General features: G+C 36.8%; 1 protein-coding gene across 13 annotated transcripts in view; it reads right to left on the bottom strand.

Annotated features, from left to right (window-relative positions):
• R3HDM1 (R3H domain containing 1) overlaps nucleotides 1-21968 on the bottom strand; it is a 49975-nt gene extending 28007 nt beyond the window's left edge. For 9 of the 13 annotated variants that reach the window (XM_068687339.1, XM_068687347.1, XM_068687340.1 and 6 more), the window contains exons 1-10: nucleotides 21829-21968; nucleotides 20743-20953; nucleotides 13651-13692; nucleotides 13108-13197; nucleotides 7516-7630; nucleotides 5240-5318; nucleotides 3662-3721; nucleotides 3440-3580; nucleotides 849-957; nucleotides 654-749 (exon numbers count right to left, since the gene is read on the bottom strand). In XM_068687339.1, the coding sequence (XP_068543440.1) occupies nucleotides 654-749; nucleotides 849-957; nucleotides 3440-3580; nucleotides 3662-3721; nucleotides 5240-5318; nucleotides 7516-7630; nucleotides 13108-13197; nucleotides 13651-13692; nucleotides 20743-20913 (903 nt within the window). In that variant the 5' untranslated portion in view covers nucleotides 20914-20953; nucleotides 21829-21968. The remainder of the gene's footprint in view (nucleotides 1-653; nucleotides 750-848; nucleotides 958-3439; nucleotides 3581-3661; nucleotides 3722-5239; nucleotides 5319-7515; nucleotides 7631-13107; nucleotides 13198-13650; nucleotides 13693-20742; nucleotides 20954-21828) is intronic. The other 4 variants (XM_068687346.1, XM_068687353.1, XM_068687344.1 and 1 more) reach the window with 3 other exon arrangements.
• Between the last annotated feature and the right edge of the window lie 427 nt (nucleotides 21969-22395).

Genomic DNA, 22395 nt, shown 5'->3' with positions numbered 1-22395 from the left:
TTAAAATACATATTACTTGGAAAAAAAATTTAAAGTTGAACTGTAGTTTACAAAATGTCTTCGTATGACAGTGTGGAACAGCTTAGTATATTTTTATGGCTTGCACTTGCACATCATCAACACCACAAACCTACTAACTAAAGTACAGGTGCAGAATTTTTATCCTACTTGTTACCTCCAGTCAAGAGACTGGAATTCCAGATTTCTGACTCATTTTTCACGTGTGAGAATTCAAATCATTTTACTGTGATTAGTCATAAGGTGCATTTGAAATAGACACAAGTGAGAAAAAGTTATTTAAAATAAACAAGCAAACAAAAAATATTGCTCTGAGTTACACTGCATTACCAGAACTAAACTTAAATTTCAGTAAGGGGCAAGCTTTTGCATTGAAGTAGATAATGCTAAATAATTCACCAAAATCATTCCTGAAGGTTGCCCGGGATTCATGCAGTAGTGGTTAAAGAAAGATTTTTCAGTGACTTCGATATCATTTAAAACTCATTCAAACCACATTAATGATTCTTATCTGCTCAGCCCTCTTCAGATACAGAAAGTTTCCCGGAAGGAAGCGCCTCTTAACAAAAACCAGAAGCACACGCATATATATATGTATGAAGTATTTGTACATTAAGATTTTCTTTGATACATACATCTTGTGCAAATATTCTTTCTCTAGCCCTCTGGTATTCTTCTTCACGTTCTTCTATTGATTTACTTCTTCTGTCATCTTTTAATCGTATTCTCATCTAAATTAAGTGATAAAGTGTCAACTTCTACGTGAAAATAGTATAAATACACAATCAAATATAACAAATTGAAGGGAAAAATAACCAATATGGATTTACCTGGTTGTCATCTTTGTCTAAACTAGAGTTATCTCTTTTAAGGATGTACCGCTTCTGAAAATCATCACCCTTCTCATCCTTTATATGCTCACAAAACTTTTGGTCAGGTCTATGAAAAGTTGTTAGAAAGAGAAGATTTATGGGCTTGTAAACATACACTACACACAGTGGAACCAACTGAAATGCATTCAATATATTTAATTGTTTAACAGAAGTGATTGATTTTGGTTGTCTAAACAATGAAAAGGTACCAAAAATACACACTTTTGTGTACACCTAACAACTCCTGTTCCTGAAACATAACAAACCTGCTTTTAAATCTCCTCCTCCTCCAAAACTTTTGCTCCAGTTTCCAATTAAGGTGGCAAGCAACCATGCCCTTGAGGAACCAGACGTGTTCTTGAATCCAGACTGGTGCCATGCAATGGATATTGGGCAGGCACAGAAGTGAAGAAAGGTTTTTTTTTCTGCTACAGTTGTAATACCTCAGTTCATTTCAAGGGAAAACAGAAGATAGAGAGATATAAAGAGAAGAAAGAACTGAAACTTAGAAGATTCTAAAACAAAATTAAGGAGAAATAAGCAAGAGAAGAATGATACAAAAATGCAGGAAAGCAAGAGCTTCACAAGACCATAGTGAGAGGATGAAGCAACAAATTATATATATTCTGTCAGTACTTCATCTACATTGGGAAAGAAAACACAGTATTTTGCAATCTTGTCACCAATTTTGGATAACAAATACCTAGACAATAAAACTACTACTATTGTAAGAGATAATCTCAGATAACCAGGAAGAATTTGCCTATTAAAAAACAAGACATATGTATACTCTTCTGTTTACTCTTCGCTACTCAGGGCATATATATAAAATCAGGAGATCTTCTTCTGTACAACAGCCAAGCCTAACTATTAGATACTGGATGCCCAAACATAATTAGCAGGCATTTCAGAGAACCTTTAGACTGTCTTACCTCTTTCTTTTAAAGGTCCCTGAATTTACTGCCCTGCAATCACCAACTTCCCACTCCACTGAGACGTGCCAGTACGCACTGGGTTGTTGATGTCAGTAACATCACTGATCGGCGCTGGAGCCGGGAATCTGCCTATGAGGAAAAGGTAAGTTTGGTTTTATTCAACATGGAGCAGATCTCCAAGGTTTTCTTTCTAAATTCTTATTTTATATCCAAAGTGATTTAAAATAAGAATACTGAAAACATTAAGACTCTTAATGTCTGCGGGTTAGATGAAATGCCTGCTAATTAGTAACTACACCTACAGGGGGCTTCCAGAGGCAATCGGCTATTTTAATACAGTTTAGAAAAAAATTAATTCATCTTTTAATAGTTCTTATTCCACACTTGAATGTGTGAATCTTCAGCCTAGGGATGATGGTAGATGCTAAGGCAACAGATTTGAAATGCATGGCTTTATAATTATATTCCAATAGAGAATTTATAGCCAAAGCAGAAACACATACATGAATACATAAATTATTTAACATATATTTAGGCTCTACATGTTTTTCTAAAAACTTCTGAGGAGGAAACTATCTACTTAATTGAAATTTCAATGTGGTGTATTATTTTAGTTCTGCTGACTCTAAAATGAGGGCGGATAATTAGATTTTGTTCCTCCAAAACTATGGGTAGTCTATAGAGGCTGGGATTAGAATGCAGGAGCGTGAACTCCTGTTTCCATGCTCATATCATAGTACTTAAAATGTCATGCAAAGCTAAAACCAGAAACTAGGTAACACAAAACTTTATCATACCAAAAACATTAATCCTTCATCTTTCTGAGAAAGAACAGGAGACAGAACAAGCACAGAAGACAGAATAGCTAGGTCCTTGGAATGAAAGTGTCAACTACATGAGTTTTGGAGATGCTGTGACCCCCATGCTCGTATTTTTAAACACAGATTTTTCTAACAGTTTCTCCAAGAACTCCCCAGCTGTCACAGCAAACTAGCACGCCATGAGCAGTTAACCTGGCTGACACTTCCACTAATGAGATGTCTGTCTTCCTTGCTACGTTTACTTTGTAAGGCTCGTGACTTGAAGGCAACATTAGTCTAGCAACAGATTTCAATGCCTGAATTTTCCCATTAGATTTTTATAGTACCTATCTTGTTATATATATATATATTTCTACAGTATCTATCTTGTAGCCAGGTCTCCAAGTCTGTTCCCCTATGTTCACCCTGTTATAAAGTGGCCATGTTCTAAGAGCTGTTCTGCTTCCCAAAAGGAAAAAAAAATGTGCTTGAAGCTTGTGTAAATCTTTAAACAGACAAATGGTTGATATAAATTCATATTTTATGGAAACACAGTTCACAAAGCATCTCTGAAAGAAAAGCAACAAAACCTTGATCTACAGATAGCATATTTTTTCCTCCCTGAATGTTTAAACGTGAAGCAGATCACATTATCTGGAGCATAAACAGTGAAGATATCAGAAACACCTCTCTCCTTGCTGCATGCTTCCCAATGAATAGACAAACTTCTACTGCTACAGATGCAGCATCACTGCACATCCCAGGTGTTTAATCTGTGTACCAAGAATTTTTTTTTCAGGACATTTACACTTACATTCTTGTATTGCTAGTTTTATTTACTATGACTGACTTCCCACTCTGGTCCACGTTGTGCTCTAATCCAAAATAAGCAGCTACCCTGTGCAACAGCATTCTATGGTAAGATGTCATTGGGGGAAACTTTTTTCTTGGAACTCTGGAAGAGAGGAATAGTAGCTTTATTAAATAAACAGGAACGCTCTTCAATTTTTTTTTCCTATAAGAGTACAGTACTTACTCATTATTACCAATGAAATCTAAAATTTCCTGTTCTAATTTCAGCAGCATCATTCTGTCCCTGAAAATAAAAACACAGCAGCTCACATATGAGACACTCCAATAACTGCAGCTGTATTCACCTTAAGAATACACAGATAACATCTGTGATCAAGTGATGATTGAAGACTCTAAATAGGACCACTGAATCTCAAATGCAGGATTTTTAGGAGAAACTATTCATTTTTCACTATGCTGTATTTTATTGAACCCACCTACTAAAACGAGCTGTTTTTATCTCAGAAATAAGAGTACAAAGACTCTCCAAGTAATCTCTGCCCAATAGAAAGCACAATCATTGGGAAGACTCAGAAAGAAGGGAAAGTGTGACCAGGTTTGTTCTCATTAGCAGAGATTTGCAGAGGTCTGAACTGACCCTTGGATTGTGAAACACATCACAGGATCATCGAGATACACCGTAAGCAGGGCACTTTAAGTGGTTAAAAACCAGCATAAATTACTATGTGTTGAGATGTTAAGATAATATGAGAAAGCTAAAACTCAAGCTGACTGAAAGGAACATTAGCTGAAACACTATAAAATAGTATCTTAAAAACGCTTATGCCAATTTCAGTAAATCATTAACATATAATAAAATTAACTGTCCCACAGCTGATAATTTGCATGCATCAGATAACTAAGCTTCTCAGATATTGCAAGAATAAAGGCCTACAGTAGGTCTTCATCTGCGATTCTTATTTTCACTGTGAAGATTTATGACTTCCAATATGGCCAAAGTATGAGTCTAGCACAGGTCTGTGCTTCCTAATTTTACTCTATAGGACTAAAAGCTGTTGGACACTTATGATAGCCTCTTCAAAAATTTTTTTTCAATAAAGTAGAATCCCAATACATTATCACATGGGAAATGCAAACTATAATATGCATGAGTAACAAATAGCAGTGGAATAGTTTTTTGCGATAGCAGCGCAACTACAGCAAGTTTATTTCTTGCCTTGTATGTACAGCCACAGACCTAGTCTTAAACCCTGTTTAGGAAAAGAACAAACAAGACAATGCACTCCAAACCTCAAAGCAACCAAATTATGTCAACTCTTGCTAAATGATGGACTTGGATAAGGTCAGATTTGGTTTCTGATGTGCAGACTGAAGGTATACTGATCTATGGTTTATATAGTACAGCTTAAAAGAAACTCCTTTGTCTAGAAATTCACTAAAAGGCAGATAAAAGTAAAAGGTAGTTTGGTACCTAACAAGTAGATGCTAAACAAGTATAAGTTTTAGAACTAAATACAGAAGAGACTCTAAAACTCTATCTGAACTCCTTATTTGTTTATTAAACATGAATACCATTTAAAACAGTTCAGTGTCCTGAACCTGCATTCATATAACACACAAATTACCGTGGACTGGTGTTTCAGATAGCCTCCAGAACAAAAATTCATCCTAAATAAATGTCTAGCGCTACATGTCAGTGAAGAGGAAAGATAAAAAAAACAAAAAGAAGAGAACAAAATGTGGTGTTATACTTCAGGTAACAACAAAACAGAAGAACAAAGTTAAACTTAATGATGCTTACCTGGGATTGTTTTTTAACGTATTTACTAAAAATTCATGAAGATCTATACCAGTGGAATCTGTGTATTCTTGGCTGGAATCTAAGGGTAGGGGGGAAGAGAGCACAATTACACTTTGCAAAAAAATGTATTTTTCCTCAATTATTGCTGAACATATTATTTATGGATCAGAACTAATAGGCATGTTATTCTAAACTGGATACTTTCATTTTCCAAAGAAAAGGCTCAAATAAAAAAAAAAAAACAAAACAGAAAACCCAGTATGACCTCCCCAATTCTCCCACTGAAGTGTAATACAGAAGGCAAAAGCTCCAGTAATGCTGTCAATCTATTAACAAACTGCTATACATTTTGAAGCAGCATATCACCTTGAGTCGTGTCATTCCCATCAACCCCCCAAGTTTTCTCCACTGCACTGTTGTATGCACTTCTGTGGACCACTAGCTGATGTACAGAATTACTGGATGCTGCCCAAAGAAATACTGTAAGTAGGTATCTAACAGTTTAATCACCATTATTGTTGTTCTGCACTACTAAAAATCCATGTTCAGTTGGTCTTCTTTTCACAACATGATATTTGAAAACTTTCAGAGAAGTCCCACAAAGGTCTGACTTGGAACAAGTGTTTCCAGGTTACATTGTGTCACTGAAAGAAATACTTCTAACACCAAGTCTTTCCTTACACCAGCACCTTCCAGAGTTCTGTATCCCAGAATTAAAAGCTAGAGATGCTTTAATAACCTTTGGAACTAGGTTTCTTCCAAGAACTACTCAAGCGCCAACCTCTTAATTTATGCACACTTCAGACTTATGCCTTGCTGTTCCAGGTCTTTCTGTGGTTAGTATGAAGTACAATCCTCGCAAATTAGCTTTTATTAGCAATGATTGAGAGGACTACTGCACAAAGAAGGAAAGATTCAGTGGATGCAGAATCCATGCTTTTTTTTTTTATTACAAGCAACAGTGCCAAGAGAGCTCAGTCTCTTGGCGTAGTGGGAAACAGGGTGACTAAAGTGTTTGATTTTCACAAATGAGACTGAAATTGTTCCTGGAGAGACTCCAAGTCCATCTGAGGACAGGGAACCACTAGTTCCCTAAAGAAGAATGACAGTGAGTTCCTTGAGCTCTGCAGAGCTCAGTACACTATCAATCCTGCCCTAGCATTGTCAAGAGAATAGAAATGAAACCAAGCAAGTCTGAGCATTTATCTTTTGTGATTACTTTTGATTCCAAAGAGAAGAAGAAAAAGAGGCATGCCTGGTAAAAAAAAATAAGAAATAAAAAACTTGTATAATTATTTACCTTCGTTTTCTTAATTTGCCAAGTGAACAATAATTAAGTAATTACTGGAAGATTGATGTTTAAATTCCATCACAATATATTTTGACATGTCTTAAATTAGAGAGCAATTAACCTCCACAGGTTATGCTGGGTGTATTTACAACAGCTTAGACGTTTTGTCACTCAGCTCTCAACTCTTCAACATTACTTAGCCTTTGCTGTCTTTTTTTTTTTTTTTTTTTTAATTTCAGAAGGTGGGAATGTACTTTAAAGGTTAGGCAAGTTAGTTCTGATACAATACACAAAGCATTAGACAACATGGACAGAGACAGTCTTCTGTTGTTACATCTGGCAGTTCCATTCCAAATTAAAATGAATGAATTCCAGATTCTTTCTATACCCAGGACATAACCTACTATCTGATTAACACAGGGATTAGGCCATTTGATGACACTTAAGTATTTGCTGGTATGCAGACAGATAATTAATTTCACCAACAGGTATACTAAAAAGCTGGATAAGATTTGAGCTTGTCACATCTGGACAGGTGCTAACTATAAAAATCTTTTATTTAAATTTAAGCTAACAAAAGACAGAGAAAAGGGGGCCTGACTTTTCACCTGGTGACAACTCCATCTGTACATGCCATTTTTTCATCTCTATCCATATAATACAGATACTACTCTCTGGATATTACTACCTGTATCTATGCATACTACTTTGACATAGCGAAATGAGTAATTCAGCTCTGCAAATTATCTTCCACATGCAAGTCTGGACTATCATATATTCAGGTACACAATATACAGTGAAATATTAACATGTACAAAAATTCACTGCAGCTCACACACACACAAAAAAATTTTTAGTCTTAAGAAAACACTTTTTACATTAAAAACGTTCTAACACTTTTCCCAAAGACAAGGTCACTTGAGGTCATTAACAGATTTTATAGAAAGTGTGATCTAAAAATACAAATTAAAAGCAGATAGCAAACCTCTTGATAACATTTTTCTGGGTAGTTTATCACTGGACTTTTCCTTTTCCGTTTCATCTTTTGCAGGTTTTTCTTCTTTTTCAAAACAATGTGACAACTGGATTTGAATTTTCTCCTGTCAAAAGTAAAAGTCAGTCATCATGGAAATTATTTCAAATAATACAGATCTGCAGGAAAACTGTTCTGTACTATATCACCTGCAAAAATGAAGAGCTAACAAGGAAAATAACTGTCCTCATATTCTTTCTGATCACACATATACTTTATGCAAACAAAATGAAATTATTTATCAGTGAATCAACAACTACAGAGAAGACATGGAAAGTAATGTACACATTTTTGAATTCACACACGCGCTTCCAAGCCCTGAATGCTTTTTCAAAATGACTCTAAACTACCTTGAGACAAGCATGAAAATGTCCCAGTTTTTCAGGTGCACAAATTTTATACATTTACTTTTTTTTTTTTTTTTTTTAAGGTAACACATCATCCACAATGCTTTTTTTTTTCCCTTCATTACTCACAGTTTTCGACTGTAACAGCTGGGTTCAAGTTTTGATTTGGTTTATATCAAGGAAAAAGAGTAAAGCAAATGTTGCGATTTCTAAGACTGACCAGCATTATCAGACTTGCAAAAAAAGAAAAAAAATTACAGTACAATAATACACCAAGGCAAAATGTGCAGACCTTACTGTCATCAAGGCTTAGCTTCTTATCTTTTTGTATATTTTGACAGAGTAGCTTTGTGTGCAATCATCTCAAAAATCCACTTTTCTATACAAGTCAGTGAAGTATCATGAACCCTGTTTTCCAAATACAGAAAAATAAGCTTTTCCCTTTTAAAACAAAGCGACAAAATGGTTCCCTAATTAGTAGGCAAGAGTCATTTTGTTCTTCATGCCTCTTTTGTCTTCAACAGGACTGTTAGAACAAAGGACTATCATATTTCAGACAGCAAAATGAGAGGGAGTAGAGAGAAATGGAGAAAAATCCTGTGTCGGAGTGATGCTAAGAAGAAGGGTGGCAAAGTCCCATAGTAACACTCCCCCATTCCTTGTATGTGGAAGTCCCTCAGACATCACTTCTGTTCCCCCAGAAGCCAACTCGAGATGCTGTCATCACCCCTATGCGTGAACATCCCATCCCTCCCAGCCCAAGGCTCAGACCTGCCCCATATCCAGGTTTCCCTACCACTCCCGACTCCTGCACCAAATCCTTTCCCACTCAAGTCCTCACTCTTCCTTCAAGCCCATGCTTACCCACAGAGGCACCTGCTGTAAGCTTCTCCTGATGTCTTATACCGCAGACTTGATCTGACAATTAAAGCCAAGGCTGAAGACTGCTTCACCTGCAAACACACCTCTACATAACCTGTACTAAAGCTCCTCCCTGCCCTAGCTAGCATAAACTGCTTGCCACCTTGGTTTCTTCCGATCTGAGCCATAGGAGCCCTGTACTAAGGAGGCTATGGTTAAAAGCCTGTTTGAATAAGTTTGTGGAGTTAAAACTGTTTCAAATAAGCGAAAAAGCTTAGCTGAGAAAACTACCAGCTCTCCCTTTCATTATGACATGTTCCCCCCCAAAAATGTTCTAATTAAAGTTATTAATCCATCAGCACCCTGCAAAACAGCACTGTAAGTGTGAAGACTTCTCAGCTTCTATGAGGTTATCTATATTCAAGCCTGATAAAAACATTATCTTTCACAACTAATGAACTCGTTAGCATGCTTCTTTACTGGTCTTGAGAATTCACTTGGCTGAAAACCTTAAAGATTCCAAAACAAAACTTTGCATTCCTTACCTCATACATATAAACATAAGCAAATTGTTTTTCACTATATAGTGCATTACACACTGACTGTTCACCTAGTAGCTACATAACTTCTATTTGAAAAAGAATAAAAGAAGCACAGTGCATGAGCTATTAAGAAATTAATTCTGACTCTCATCCACCAATGTGACATGTTTTTCTCCATTTTTCAATGTTCTATAAATCTATTAGTAAATTAAGGATTTTTTTTTACAGAGTCTGATTCAGATTTTCCTTTATTAGGGAGGAGATTGATCGGCTACATGCTCTAAACCTACCCAGAGGACAAAAAAAAAAAAAGCATGCAGCAATAGTTTAGTCAAAGGGCTTCAGCAAGCAATCATTTTCATACTTCTTTCCCCACCAAGTGCTAAAAAAGGAAGAGCCATCTGAGCAGCCAATTCTGCTAGCATCAATTCGACTTCAAAGTGTGATACAGAACTGTGTACCAAAGGGCACTTTCTTGTGATTTCATGCTATAAAAATGTAGCATCTAATTAAACATGACCTACTTCATGGCAAAGCTGCTGAAAAATATTTTAGCTTCTTTTCCTTAAAATTCTTTTTAATCCCACCCTGGTGATAGCTGGTCTCTGCTAGCACATACTAATTTAACAGACTCTTTTTGGTAACACAAATCACCTTCCTATCTGAATTCCTTGTTGCAGCAGCACGAATTGTCACCAAATTTTGGGGAAAAAAAAAAAAAAGTAGCCAAACAGTAAAGCAAAAACCTCCAAACCAGAACCATCAAAATCTGAAAATCCCTCCAGTTTAATACACTTGGAAAAAAAAAAAAAAAAAAAAAAAAGTAGTATAAGAGCATCAGGAAGCATAACTGAAGGTTTAATCAAAGGTCCTGGGTTGGGTAAAGGTAACCCATCCTGGGTTGCTTTACCAGTAATCTGAATTTACCCAAGTCAATATAAACTCACTAACATTGCAGACGCTGGTTGTTTTTTTTTATTTTATTTTTTTCTTTCCCTTTGGGCTGTTTTATTATATTAAAGTTCAATCTTGCAAAGATCGGTTTACTTGTTAATAATATCAGTAACAGCTCATTCACAAGAAACCAGCCCTTTCTTAATCAGGGCTGAAATTGATCACACTTTGGCTAATGTTTGTACTTCGTATCAGAGCACACAGAAGCGGAACAATTCCAGCACCTAAATTTAGACAAAGGACGGCAAAAGAATAAAGAGTTAGCATATTTGCAAAAATAAAAGATCAAATAAATCAATTCTGGTTTTCTTCAAGCAATAAATTGACAAGCTCACACTTCGACAGCACCGTTTACTTAAAGGGCTGCCAGTGCTTTTCAACAACTAAGGCGAAATGTTTCTGAGCTCTCTGGTTTCTCAGTAACAAAGAGCATCTTCTCCCATGTTACAATTGCTCCAGAAAATATAAACAAGTATTTCAGAAAATAAATTGATCTTCCAGAGGTGATTTGTCTGGGCCATCACCTCCTCCGCTGCAGCCTTCTGAGGAGAGACAGGCAGCAGTGGCAGAGTGGCTTGCAGAACTACTTCTGTACCTGTATACATCGAGGAGCTTTACACCCTGCAAAGAGCTGCGGCACAGCCGTGTGGAAGGGGTGACTGTGAACAGGCAAGACTACAGTTATTCCAACACTCACACCAGTTCCTGCTTTCTACAGACCAAAAATCAGGACTCTTTAAGGATTATCAGCAACTCTATCCTGAATTTTATTCTTCCTAAGGCTTAAAGTCTATTTTAAGTGCAAACAGAAAAAGGAAAGCTGTGTTTCAGCTGCAGTCTCACTGCCACAACGGAGCAGTGACTTTTCCAGCAAGGGGAGGCACTCGCACACTATTCCAATGCTGCCAGGGAGGGCTGTGCCATACAGCCCATCACCTCCCACGCATAGCATGCTTCCAGCGTGGGGCTCGAGGCACCCACCTGCAGATTGCTGCCTTCCACAGTTCCCAAAAAAATCCTTGGGAAAGGAAGCAAGCAGTTGAAGAAATTGTCTGTGTTGTTTTAGAAGGTCACACAAGACCTACGGCCATTAAGATGTGCACTGCAGCACCAGGAATTGCAACAAATTCCCACTTCTGACTCTCCTCCTAACATGCATCTCTCTCTATTCAAAGCAGAATTCAATTTGTTCTCTCCATCATTTGCATAGTTACTGGGATCCCTAAACCATTTTTTTTTAGATTACTGTTTCTAAAGAAAATTTGCAGCCTGATCTAGTTTTCTTTCTAATATACAGTCTCATTTATGACATTCATTCTGTACAAACTTAGATTATCCCACAATTCAGTTCGTTCTGTAGAATTGGCCTTTACATCTCTTCTGCTGCTGCACTAATTGCTTTCAAGAAGCACTCAGCAGTACGTGCAGCTAAGGAGAGACTCCCCTAGGGCACTGCAACAAATGCCACCTGCAGAGCATGCTTATAATAAGGCTGTGATATTAAACCATTAAATACAAGGTGTCATGTAGTGCTGGAGTTCTAAAAATCCTCCTGACTTACATTTAAAATGTGCTGTGGATGAATAGTTCATCAAATTAGGATTCTCTCCTCTTGTACTCAGATACAATGCCTGATGCAGCAAAGCCCTACCGCTTCAAGCCTGAACAACTAAGCCTGAATTAGATCTCTTAGTTTGGGTAATCTGATGGGAAACACTGCAACAGGAATATAAATCACGGTAAATGGCATGAATTTTTTTGTTGGCTTTTAAATTCTTACACCATGTGCTGTACCAGACTTGGATTTTTATTAAATCAGCAGGCCCAGTTCTAAAATTTCTCCTGTGAACTGTTCAAGTATCAGTAAGTATACATGTATTAGTGCAGGACTGAGGAAAAAACAGCAACACATTTTTCAGTTTTCCCAAGACCAAAACCTAGATACTTGACAGTTCATTCTTCATAAGATTTAACTCGTTTGAGTTCTCAACCTCCTTTCCTCCCCAAAACCGAATTAGTAGTCCCACAGCAATAAACCCTCACTGTCTGCTATTCGATGGTTCCTTCTGCTCGTTAAGGAAAGCGAGACTTCTCACAAGAAGACCATTCAGAAGCTTCTCAGATAACAGTAAAATATTTCAACATGCTTCACAAGAAAGCCACTAAGAATCATTTCACTTTTGTTAGGAGTGAAAACAAGAGCAGCATGAAAATCATTTCAGTGCCTCTCTTCCATGGCCCAAACTAAAGCTAGTAACAGCATTTCACTCTAAAGATACAGGCTTCTATAAAAGCAAAATCAGGAAAGTTAGATTTAAAATTCTCTAAACCCATTTCACATATTTTGCCCGTTATTTAGGAATTTCTTTGAGTATGTTAAAAAATCTTAACAGATTAGTCTCCAGGCATACCTCAGGCATGCGTTAACCAGCAATAATGAATAACATGCAGAAATTCCATCATCAAATTTACAAACACCAAAACTTACAACCATATACATCTTTAGATATGAAAAGTTGTTAAATTATGCCGCATATTAACACATTTGTCTTAATGATGCCACACAGCATTAAGCAGTTTGCAACTGCCAAGTGCACTGTAACACCAGAAAGCTGAAACTAACCAAGCTCCCCTTTTTCTGTTCCCCAGATATCAACCATAATACTTCAGAAAACCACAGTAGCAGACTCTTCGCCAGATATTACCACCTCTGTTAAAACTATATCAAAAATAATCATAATCATATGGTGTCTGCATATTTAAAGAGTACCCAAAATAACTTCTTTTGAACAGTAAGTTATTTTAAATTGTTTTAGAAACTTCAGTAATGTGACTTTTACCTGGAAGTCCTGTGATATTTCAGCTGTAGGAGGTGGTGGATATTCTTCACATACAGCAAGGCTCCGAACTAACTTTAACTTTGTGTTTGACTAAAGGAAAGTATGTAAAATTAAAAACTATGGCTTATAAATATTATATAAGTATACCATAAGCCGTTATTTTTCCATTCATGTTATGTAAAACAAATTGGCTGAGAACTGCATTTTTAATGTTTTCAAAAGAACAAATTATTTCCTTTAGGAAAAAATTACCCAAGCAATTGCAGCTTTTGAAGGCACTGTCAGCACAATAGCGCACATCTAATGAAAAGTAAATAAAATTGTTGGGAAAGTGCTGCTCTCCATAACAATAAAAAGCCACCAAAAATATAAAGGCAAACCACAAAAGCAGACAACTAGGCAAGACAAAAATCCAACAGAAGAAAACAAAGCTTCATTGCCAAAAAAATAAAGGATGAAACTAAAGGCACTTTTCACAAAGTAACAAGGCTTCATCAAGCATGAAGGGCTTCCTTAGCATGCCAGCACACAAGGCTACCGTACCTTCGACCTTTTGGCTGTCTGTCCAAAAGACTGCACTGGCCGCTGGATGATGGGCACAACAGAAAAGGTTTATATTACACTTAGGACTTCAACTTTAGTAATGCAAAAGACTGCTTAACAGAGAAAGTTTTAACAGTTATTACTGACATGGCGGTTAAGTCTGTGAAAGGAACAGCAGGTGCTTTTGGCTGAAGGATTATATGCTCTCTTTTTCATTGTGCTTGTCCTTGAAAATCTCTCTTTCATTTATCAGCAATAGATAGTACAGAAATTTAACAGGAAGTAAGCATTGTTCTTGGTCAGTAAGATCCAGGCTGTTTACTCTGTCCGCTCCTATGTTTAAAATTATCGTGTCCTAATTTCCTTGGCAACATGACTGGTTTTAAATTTTCTTCCTATTTCCTGAAACCTACCTAAAAAAAATGATGAAAACGGGCAAAGAAGGGAAAAAAAAACACAAAGCACAAACACATTGCCTCTACAAGGCAATTAGTACTAAGAATTAAAATGTATTTGATTCATATTAAAATATAGATGATGATTAGGAGCTATAAAAAAACAACTTTAGAAAAAGCTGCTGGTCAAAGGTAACTTACTGTGCACAGATATGATCTTCATCTACCCAGAAACCTTTTCCCATTTACTTTTTTTTAAAGAAACTATTAATCACAAACTTGCAGCATGCATGATTGAAATGTATATTTGAGAGTTTGTCAGGTTTTTAACTCCATGGTTAAAATGCACCCCTGTGATACCTGCACAGGTATGGAGGCATTTCGAGTGGCACAAGATAATGAAAGCACTGGTTTCACTACAGAACTAAAGCTGATGGATACACAAGCCTTTACCAGAATCAATTTTAGTGAGCACAAGCCTAATACTTGTAAGTGAAAGCTAACATTGGAAATACAGTTTCAAGTGTTGTTTAATGGACAACATTCGCTCCTTTATGAAAGGGGAATCCTGCCAGAAGCAAACTAAACAAAAACCCAGTCTGAAAACTACACGAAGAAAGGAAACTCTGCCCTAAGCTCATACACAAGACACTTGATAGACATCTGCTCCTAATTTCTTGCAGGAAATACATGTTGTTAAAAAACTGCTAACCTAAATTGAAGGGTTCAGCCATGTCAAGGCAGAAGAACAGCTCTCTCTCATTTTCCTCAAGTATCAAGTATCTTTTTTTGGATGTTGACCCAGCTTCACTGAGAAGCTCATTTAAATATTATTCATTTCACTGTGTAACAGGATTTTAAATAGCTGTGCTGAAAACTGACTGAACTGATATCTATATATAGAGATAGATTTTTTTTTTCTTTTTTAAAAAAAAAAAAAAGCTTGCTGAGATTCTGAGCAAAGTCAGTTCAACTTTTCACATACCTGGAACAATACAAAGATGAAGATTTATTGGTATCTGAAAGTCATTTTTTCCTCCTCAATCAATCAATCCCCTGAACCTATGCCGAAAGCATGCCCTGTTTACTGAAAGCTGGCATTTGTATATCCTTGGCAAAGTTTGCATTATGCCAAGCTAATGAGCTTTCAAGAACTGGATGATTTCCCAGCTGCTATCAATTAATCCAGCATCAATTATCTTAGGTAGGTTCAAATCAAGCAGTATAAACATAAAATCAATCAACAATGCTAGTGGGATCCTCAGTTGACTATCAAAACAACATGCAGAAGAACCTACTCAAGAAATTGTTTACGTCTTGGAAAATTTTGGAAGCTTTGAATCCGGTACATAACTAAAAACAGTCTAATGAAGCAAACACCCTGGATCCACCATTTACATGGAAAAAAATAAAGTCAACTTAGTTATGCAGAACATTTTAAACTAGCCAAATAGACTTCTATGATTTACTGAAGACACATATTCCATTACTTTTAGGAAAATAATTTAAAGGAAAGAAAAATAGTAGAGAAAGTTGCTGGAAAGCAGTTCTATACAAAGCACAGATCTCCTCCTCACCTTACCTCAACGCAGTAAAGTCTCAGGAATCCACAGCAGCCAAAGTAAAGTGTATTTGGTTATGCCAGATAAAGTGCAGAAAATCTCAAAATTAAATTGATATACTAAAATTGAGATAAGCTGGTATCAAACCCAAAATATTTGTAACAATGCTTAAAATGAGTATGTTTTTCAGAATTCGGCCACAATAGGCTATGGTTGACAGTACATTCCCATCACCTTTCATTTCGCTTGCAGAATTAGAGTTTTGGTTCCAGGCGGAAAAGCCAACTAAGCTGACACTGTCAGTCACACTGCATTTCAGATTTCTTGAAGTTAGGTGTTTGCAGCCCATGAGGAATAAGATAAGGTATTCAGGGTAGCAAACAGAAGTATTTGAATACTCTGGTGCTCAATTTCATAAACACCTGAAAATTTTTAGGGACCAATCCGATAGTAATAACACTGGGGACAGTCAGGGGCAGGGGCATTGTAGGAGGGAGCGTTCCCAATTTTTAGGGACCAGTCAATCTCCCATGATTGAAATGAATCAAACCTCAGAGCTGCACATGAGATGAGCGTCATCAGATCCATCATTAACATCTGTTAACTGGCGACAACAACTTTCTTATGCCTTGTAAATCAATTCTTTGCCAGCCTCAATTGTTTGCCTTCCCATATGACTAAAGATATCCAAGCCTGCAATACAAGCCTCTGCGTCCAGCTCAAACTCTGTGGGATAGGCACCAACTTCACCTGGAATTTTAGTACTGATTTCTGCATTTGCTTTGTTCCTATGCTACACCTTTATGTTCCTAATTGTAAAGACAATTCCTAGCTATTTTAGAATATACAGTCCATAGCGAGTGCAAATTAAGCAACTTCTTTGTAACTGCAGCTCTCAGAGTTTTACTGACATGAGAAAATACTGTTAATAAAAGCTACATTAAAAATATATTTATGCTCCATTTAAAGTTGCTACAGGCACGATATCAAGACACTTTAAAAGCAAGTGTTGCAAAAAATTTGCATAATGAAAACAATGACCTGTTTTTTGCCTTAAAAGTTTTTTTTTTTTTTTTTTTTGAGACAAACTACTGTGTTTCACTTCCATCTAATTAATACAATGCAATCAACAAAATAAAGTGGATGTTAAGATAGTTTACTGAACACATACAACCCTATATATCCAGGTTTTAATGGAAGTATTTCCCTGTTCTTTTTTCCTAATTACCCCACAGATCATGTATATTAACTACAAAGTAAAGATCTGGAACATTTACATCCCTTCTTCTACCACCGCTGTGCTGTCCAAAGAAGCAGCCCAGGCACAAGAATACAAATTCAGAAGCAAGAAAAGCCTTGTGAAAAGGTACTACACAGATTTTTGCATTACGCTTGGGACATTTCAGAGGTCAGGCATGACATGGCAGACCTGAAAAGAGCACTCTAAGGCCTTGCAGTTTTCCATCGTTTTACTAAACTAGGCTTCAGTTTTAAATTCAGATAAGGGCTACAGTTCTAACAACCATAGTTAGCTTGTATAATGCTGAAGGAAAAACCAGCATGGTGTATGGTTACTCGCGTTCCTGCACTAGTGAGTGGTGACAGCAATTTTCCATGACACAGCAGAGGACGACTTAGGAATATAACTAGAAAAATAGCTTCCCTACTGGATGCAGAAGCATTTTCTACAGTTTAAAAGAAGCTGATCAGAATCTGTCTATTAAAAATTACTAAAGTTGTGTATTTTGGAAACAAGTACATAAATTTTGACAAGATCAGAATAGCTGAGGAGGAGGCAAAGAAACACCTCACAGAGCTCAGCTGTGGAACAGAGAAAGAAAACAAAGATTCGTCCTAGTATGAAGGGAAGAAACATGTCAAGAAGCACGTCCAGTTGTTAAGAACAAACATTTCAGCCTAGTCCCTTGGAGAAACTAGGTATCTGCTTAATTAGTATAAATCAAAACCAGAATTACACCTACTTAATACAACATTTACCTTGCTCCTATCAAACAACAAATGCACGCAAGTCTTGCATTCATGCATCAGCCTCTATCACTTGGTGAGTTTTTTTTCCTTTTATTTTCTAGTTTGCAAGTGTCTTTACTGCAGCACGGTAATGTGCAGCTTGCTTTCTCCCAGCCTTCTACTGCCTTGGTTATCACCATCCACTAAGGACCTTCTATCCACGTAGCAGTGATTTTTTTTTTATTGCAGAGATGATGGCAATTAAGATTAACGTTCTTCTCCCCGCCCTACTCCACAGTGCATGGACTGTGGGGTAAGTACTAGCCTGCCTTTTCTAGAATAGCCAGCATGAATTAGTAGAGAGGCATTAAATATTTTCTTTAAAAAAATAAATATTCTTAGCATGAATAAAAAGCTGTCATAGAAACCCCACCCCACAACAACAAAAAAACACCACCACCAAAACACCTCCATAGTACTGACAACGCACTCCTCTACAAGTACTTTTCATGCGTGCCACTGATTTCCAGTGCCATTTAAGTGTTACTTGATGGCAATTTTAAACCATGACAATTAAAAAATGGTCCCTAATAGCCCCTGTATCAATTAATGTACTTTCCCACTACTTAAAAGGACTGTGAAAGTTGCCCATACACTGAGACATTTTTCTCATTCACACTGTACACAACAGCAAAGTGGGGACTAGTGCACAACATATGAAAGCAATCTTGTATTTCAAAACATAACAATCAGTTAGTTACTCGACTGCAAAGATTCAGAAGCATATCTGAATTCAAACCCACTAGGTTTAGACAGAGGAACAATCAAAGCTAGTTTCTTACTTGACTTTAGAGAAATTAAATAGCAACTTCCAAAGCAAGTATATGTCATGTGTGTTTGCACTACCAGCGATCATATTGCAAGTAACATTAACTCACTGACGTGGTTTACGTGCAGTTGCAAAGGCCTTACATGAACAACTTTCTTCATAAACAGCTGTCTACCTCCTGCTCTGGAAATCCACCTTCTCAGACCACAGTTTTTAATTACACTACTCATGTAATGGCAGCACTCTGGTTCTGATGGACACTCCTAGACACAACGTTCACATCAACACTAGATGAAAAAGACAGCAAAGCTGCCTGCATCAAGAAGCCTTCATTACACAGTTGTACAGTTCCTAGGGTGCGTGCTAGATAATTATTTCAGCCACCAGATATTACTCCCACACAAGACCAAAACCAACCAACCAAAAACCCCTGTCAAACAAGCCAGAGCCAAAGCCCATAGCCACTGACAGCTTCATTTCTCTGGACAGGAACACTTGTTTGCAGGAAGGCAGATTTGCCACCTGAGTCTCATAAGTTTCTACACTAATAGTTGTTGAATGAGAAAATGTGAATGAGTTTCTTCTAAGTTACTGAACTGTAGGAAAATAAACCTTAAAAACATTTCTAAATGTTGACTACTGGGATATTCCATTGATTAAAGAGAATATCAGCTCAGTTCTAACATCCACCAATGTTTCAGCAGCAGTTATTTCTCATATGTTACAGGAGAAGTATTTCATTTTAAGGATTTGCTTTCCATAAAAATTATCCATTTACGCTGATGCCAACTTTAATAAAGCCAGCAGATATTAAAGAGTAAAACTGTATTGTTATTATAGTGGTCGACAAGATTTATTTGGAAGCAATTTAACCTAGCAAACAGAGTTTACTTCACTCAGCAGAATATTGAATTGCTAGTCATGAGCAAAACTACTCCCCAAAGAACGTTTTACTCAATTCTCAATAACAAGAATCTAATAAGCCACTGTCCTGGTTTTGCAACCCACAAGAGAATACTGGCATACCCCATATCCCAATCATGATTTTTATCAGGAGATTTTTTATTCATAACCCACAGATTTAAAAAAAACCTACAGGAAGTTAATTTCTTCCAAGCCTTCTCAGAAATCTGCCCCTTTTCCCAAGTTATGGCAGAAAATTTCAGTTGCCTTCCTCAAATTCACCTCAGGTGCTTACTGTCCCCAGCGAGCATGGGCAGCCTCGGCCAGGAGTTCACCAGTTTGTGCCACACAAGACGCCCTTCTTTCAGGGCTCTTACACATAAATGCAGCATAGCTGAATCTCAGAGGTATCAAACATGCCACCATACCTACTGAACTGGTGTTACGAACACTGCTGTGCTTCCCCCTAACACAAGACGTTTCCAAAGCATTTCCCCCCTACCCATCTCACTTGAAATCTGATACTGTATTTTTTTGTAGGTACATCTCCAAAGACGGTATGTTTATGTGTATCAGCTCCTTCAGGTATGCAAGAGGACAGCCTAAGCTTTCCCACCTGATAGATTACATACCAAAACTGACAAGAGGTGGAGAACTGAAGGAAAGGGAAGCTATGGGAGTACTCACTAGCAGCCAAGACAGGACATTAAGTCCCCATTCTACTCCACCATTGATGCAGGGAGGAAGGCTGGACTTTCTGCTATCTAGGGCAGGACCTGAACCCACTGGCCTTAGCAGCTCTGCTGGCTTGATTCCTCTGATACCTGAGGATTTACATTACCTACATCTGCTTACTTTAGCCTTGCACAGTACAGCTCTGCTCTAAGAGTTACACCTGAGCCCATTTGTAGCTTGAGAGCTCTATACTGATTACCACTACTCCATGCAGCTGTGCTGAGGAACAACACTCACCATTTTAGTGCCTTGACCAAACCATATTATTACTAGATAGAGTATTGCCAGTGCAGCACAGTCTCTGAAACTTGGTCAAGATTCAGCAATAACCAAAAGGTGATTTGAGTGCTAAGTTTTTCCCCTGTTCTGCTAAGGTAGGAGAAGATTTGACTCAACTTCACATGTGCACTTCGGAGAACATATGTAACGGACAATTTGGCTTTCCCATGAAAACCACTTACACAACTCAAACAATTAAAAATGACTGACCCTCATGAATATAAATATAAATATACATGAGTATAAACAAAGAAGTGAGGCAAAGGAAGAAACAATCATCCTACTTGATTCCAAAAAAAGGGCAAAATTTTCCCAGCCAATACCAAAATAACATGTAAGAGGACCACGACAAAAAGAAGAACATGACAAAGACTCATTTAACAAGATATATTAGTGACATATGAAGTGAAAAGCTTCTTACCGGCATATCGTTTTTGCTATCAGGACAATTTTCATCCTTTTCCGCTTGGATCTGCTCCTGACTTCCTGATTTTATAAGGTTTTCATCTGGTTCTGTATCTTTAAATTCAGCTTCTGAACCCTTCATTGCATCAGTTTCATCTTTTACAGTAAGAATATCAGACATCCTCATTAGTAAAGATTATTTTAAAATTCTACAAGAAATATGGAACCTTTAGGACAAAGAAAAAGGGGATCACTGAGTATTTTTAAATTAAATAAATGCACATATTTAAACAGCTATCCAAAATAGAAATGATTTCACTACCATGAAGATTTGCACTCCTATATTTCTCATTTCTTGTATCGGAGGGAAGGAGTGATCATCATCTTTTCACCACTTCTATCAAGAGGCATATAACCACATATCTATATGAGAGAACTAAACCACTACACTGTGGGATAACACTTGCAGATTTTCCCTTCTGTATTTAAAAATAAATGCTTGAACATTTCAATGCTCCAAATCAAATTAGGTTCTAACAGAAACAGGGATAGATTTTCTCATTTGAAATGAAGAAGGAATTACAGGTAGATTTACTTTGAAAGGGTTGAGAAAAAACAGATAAATGACAATGCACGAGGAGTGCAAATACATTAAGTTTCATTAAATCATTTTAAGTTTCCTGGTTGCCAATAACAAATGGGCAAGTACTGAACACAGGAACTCTCTTACATAAGATATGTAATGAAACTGGTCCTGATAAAATTAAGCACTCTCAGAAGCAATAAAGACAGAAACAGCTTTGGCAATTATAATAATGACCATTATCAATAATTACTGATAACAATAATTTATAATAAATCCAGAGAACTCTAATGATTCAAGCTAATAACAGAACCATCTTAGTTTTCCCTAATAAATACAAAATACAACTTATTCCCATGACTCAGTTGCAGTGTAATATGTAAAACCAAGAATTCTCCATTTTTTATTTATTTTTTTTTTTTAAAGAAACAGATTAAGTTCTGCATGCTTAAAGTCTTTTATAGGGAAAAAAATAAAATGAGAGTATAGAAGAGTCTAAGCAAACATCTGATTTATTACCTGATGTGTTCTACAGTTTAGGGATTGTGGTCTACCACAAAAATAAAATAAAATAATCCAAAGTTCCTTTTCACAGTTGTCAACCAAGATGTCAGTTGTAATGAACCATCTGGAATCTGCCAGGAGGAGTCCCATGTCCTTATCCCCAGTGTAGAGTCTTGAACGGAACTATGTTGTCTTGAATTAGGAAGAACATCCCTTTCAAATGCCTAAATAAACAAACAGATTTTTAAAATCAACAAAGGAAATACATGATAATTATATTTGGGAGGAGGGAACCAACCCAAAAACGTGAATTCATTTTAAGAAAAAAGAAAACAAAACAAAAACACAATAAATCTGCATTTCACATATGACTTGCTTTAGCTAGCAGCAGCTATACTTTTCATCAGGCTTCCAAAAATATTTTTGTATTACAGAATTAACAAGTAGTCATAATAAGCATTTTCTTGGCATTCCTTGTGAAACTCTGTTCCTATAAACAAGCAGGTATCTTCCAGAAAAGTCTGAAAAGACAGTTTGTAATAAGAAACCCAGTAGGTGTGGAGGAGTAATAGCCATGAAAGC

Source organism: Anas acuta, chromosome 6 (assembly GCF_963932015.1).
Source record: "Anas acuta chromosome 6, bAnaAcu1.1, whole genome shotgun sequence".
Taxonomy (NCBI): Eukaryota; Metazoa; Chordata; class Aves; order Anseriformes; family Anatidae; genus Anas; species Anas acuta.
Note: the sequence above shows the minus strand (reverse complement) of the source record. Positions and strands in the feature narration are given on the sequence as shown.